The sequence below is a fragment of the Acyrthosiphon pisum genome, chromosome A1 (genome assembly GCF_005508785.2).
Source record: "Acyrthosiphon pisum isolate AL4f chromosome A1, pea_aphid_22Mar2018_4r6ur, whole genome shotgun sequence".
Taxonomy (NCBI): domain Eukaryota; kingdom Metazoa; phylum Arthropoda; class Insecta; order Hemiptera; family Aphididae; genus Acyrthosiphon; species Acyrthosiphon pisum.
The window spans coordinates 155986808-155989975 of NC_042494.1; the positions used below are offsets into that span (position 1 = coordinate 155986808).

Genomic DNA, 3168 nt, shown 5'->3' on the forward strand with positions numbered 1-3168 from the left:
CCCCCCCCCCCCCCCCCGAACGAACGAAAAGCAATAATACATTAGGCATATAAACATATTATAGTGTGTACGGTATACATTAATATAATAACCAATATAGACAGCATTTGCAGAGCGATAATCGATTAGTGCTCAAGTCAGTGTTCAGATCTGATTTTTTTTTTTTTATATTTTATTATATAATAAGAGAATTTTTTTTCTCACTTCACCCCGACCGCGGTTTTACTCCATCACCATGCCCCGATACTACGCGGTGAAGAAACTGGGACCAAAACTGCTGTTACACCAACAACAGCAGAACCAGCCACAGCAGCAGCAACAGCAGCAGCAAATAATAATCCTACAACAGCAACAGCACCAGGCGGCCATGGACGAGCTGGACGACGACGAAGGATGTTGCAGTTCCCGATCCGGTACAGAGTCTCCGCCACCATTCACCGATCCCACCTCGGTGAAACTGTACAAGCCTCTGGAATCCGTCACCATGTCCAAACACAAAGGTAAGGATTATTTGTACGAAATTGTGTAGGAAGAAATCATTATCTTGCTGCCTTAGTAAACATGTCCAATAATAATTAAATTATTAATTTATGTTGGAAAAATAATAAGTTAGCGTCACATTATGACAAAAACCAATGAACAAAGATGATAAATATTACAACACTTGAACGTATAATATTAACGGTTTTCATATTTTTTTTTCTCGTTTGCGAGCCGGATAAATTTTCTCTTTGGCATTTGGTGACCCCTGGGCCAAAGTCTTAAGTCGTAAATTGAAAATGGGTAATAATAGAAGTCACGAGTTTCACATTATGTAGCATACTAAAATATGCCTACAGTTAAATTACCCCATTGTTATGATATGTCAGAACCGCCGCGTCGGTCGTCATTGTTAGAACTCTATATAGAAATTCAATTGACGGTTAGGGGAGCTCTCGACTATGAAATTATTATGATGTTTAGAACAAGTCGACCGAGAGAGATCCGTACAGAATTATATTAAATATTGTTATGTTTATATGTTATTTACATATTTTAATCGATATCAATTTTGCGCAATAGTTTACGACAGAAAAAGATAGCTTGCAGTGATATTTACATTTGGACGTTAGCGTTTGATGACCTGTATTATATAGGACCATTTCCATACTCAGTGTATTTTTCTGTTTGTTTATAGTCTCCCGGATGGGTTATTGGCTGAAGCTAGAGATGGTTTTGGCCAACAGTTGTTGATAGGTACCTTTGTAATATTATGTTTGTCGGTAGTTGTTATAGTTTGGCGTGTTCGTCGAGCTGCTATTTGTAAGTTTGCAATCCTTTTTTGGGTATAGAGACCTATATTTACTAAAACATCACGGATCTGATCAATGTATATTAAAAATAAGATTTAACAACAACGCTATGGTTCGGTAAACTTATTATATTGCACTAAAATATTCAAAATATGCAATTAAGATTAGCAAGTACTGATCTTAAATATGCAGCTATTTTTTTTCTATATAAATAAATAATTACAATGTAGGGTTCAAAACATTTTTGAAATATGCATGTGAGTATGCAATTAAAATAACCAAAAATGCTTTAAAATATACAATTAAAATTAAATTATAGGGAAAGAAAACAGTGTAAATGTTTAAAAATATGCACAAATATGATATTAATAACTGTTAAAAATTTTTTAATTTGTCTAATATCCTTTTTTTTGTAAAATAACTAAATACGAAAAGCAGTTCAAATCTAAAGGTTTATTATTATTTTTTTTTTGTTTCATTTAAAATGAACTAAAATCTAACCAAGATATTCTATGATAGACTTATATTATACGAATGCAAGAAGTTAATAAAATAGTACTTATTCAAATTCGCGTTATATGATTACGATTCGAGTGATTTCATTTTGTTTGAAAACAAAAGAATAAGTGACTATGCAGTATGCATGATAAATCGATACCTGTGCAAGTCGTAAATAATATTTTTTGTTTTTTTCCGTTCTTAAAATATTGATGAACACTTTATTTAGACACCAATGTACAGTTATTTACCATTTAGTGTTCTAGTGTATGCCTGCATGCGTACTATATTATGTTTTTAAGTTTTCATATGAACAATATTACTTTAGGAGTAAATAAAAGAAAAAATGGAAAAAAAAACATTCATATTGTAGGTACACATTTAATAATAATTTTTAAAAGAAAGCAAATCAAACATAATTATATTATATTATCGTACTTTATTTAAAAATTAAATTTATTACACCTACAAAAAAAAAAAAAATATACAATTTACTGTACTTTGTGTAGCTTTCACAATTTCATACCTGTACATTCAATAGAGATACCAGTACGGCTCCGGTTGTTTGGGTAATATAATAGTAAAGTTACATCGAAATCGCAACCGCGAATAGTCCGGGTTAATCATCGAAGCGAAATACCGAACGACGCGTACCGTGAAAGCCGGTGTAGCAAAATTGCATACTCGGAGCGCCGCGTTGAAATTTTCCCACTAATGCAGTTTTGTTGTCACATTCTCGGTGCCCCGTTGGATTTGCGAACGCATACGATAATAATATACCGATAAGCGTATTAACTAAGCGTAGTTTTTCACGATTATGATTTTCGTCTGACGACCGTCAACGATTGTATGTCGAGATAAATTCCCAAATGTTGTTACGTCATATCATCGCGAAAACCCGTTACAGTCACGTCATCGCAGACCGTTTTCATCGGCAGCAACGAGTCGACGATCACATTTCGATGGGCGAAAGGCTTTTTAAAAAAATTCTACGAAGCTGACGTAATATTAATATTATAATAATATAATTGCTAATAATTTATTTGACGCCCCGAAGTCGATTAGTCGATTAATAATAATGTGAATACAGAATATTAAATTAATAAAAAAAAAAAGGCCAAGGTAATTATTATCATGATATGCTTTTAATTAGAAATTTTTTCCTTTACATTAATTATGAGATAAGAATCAAGAGAAATCAATTAAAAATAATTATACCTTATACCGGGTGATTCTTTTATCATTGAACACTCATTATTTCAAAAAGTATAAATTTTTTCGAAAATATTTTTTTACATAATTTCAAGTCATTTATAAAACAAAGTTTTTCTAAAAAATTATATTTTTAAATATCTTTTATCCTTCTAATTTTTTAAGT

The 3168-nt window shown here is 31.8% G+C and overlaps 1 protein-coding gene across 1 annotated transcript in view; it reads left to right on the forward strand.

Moving 5' to 3' along the window:
• Window positions 1–20: 20 nt before the first annotated feature.
• LOC100574120 (zinc finger protein 853-like) overlaps window positions 21–3168 on the forward strand; it is a 53543-nt gene continuing 50395 nt past the window's right edge. Inside the window, exon 1 of the mRNA XM_003243068.4 lies at window positions 21–500. Coding sequence (XP_003243116.1) covers window positions 236–500 — 265 coding nt within the window. The 5' untranslated portion in view covers window positions 21–235. The remainder of the gene's footprint in view (window positions 501–3168) is intronic.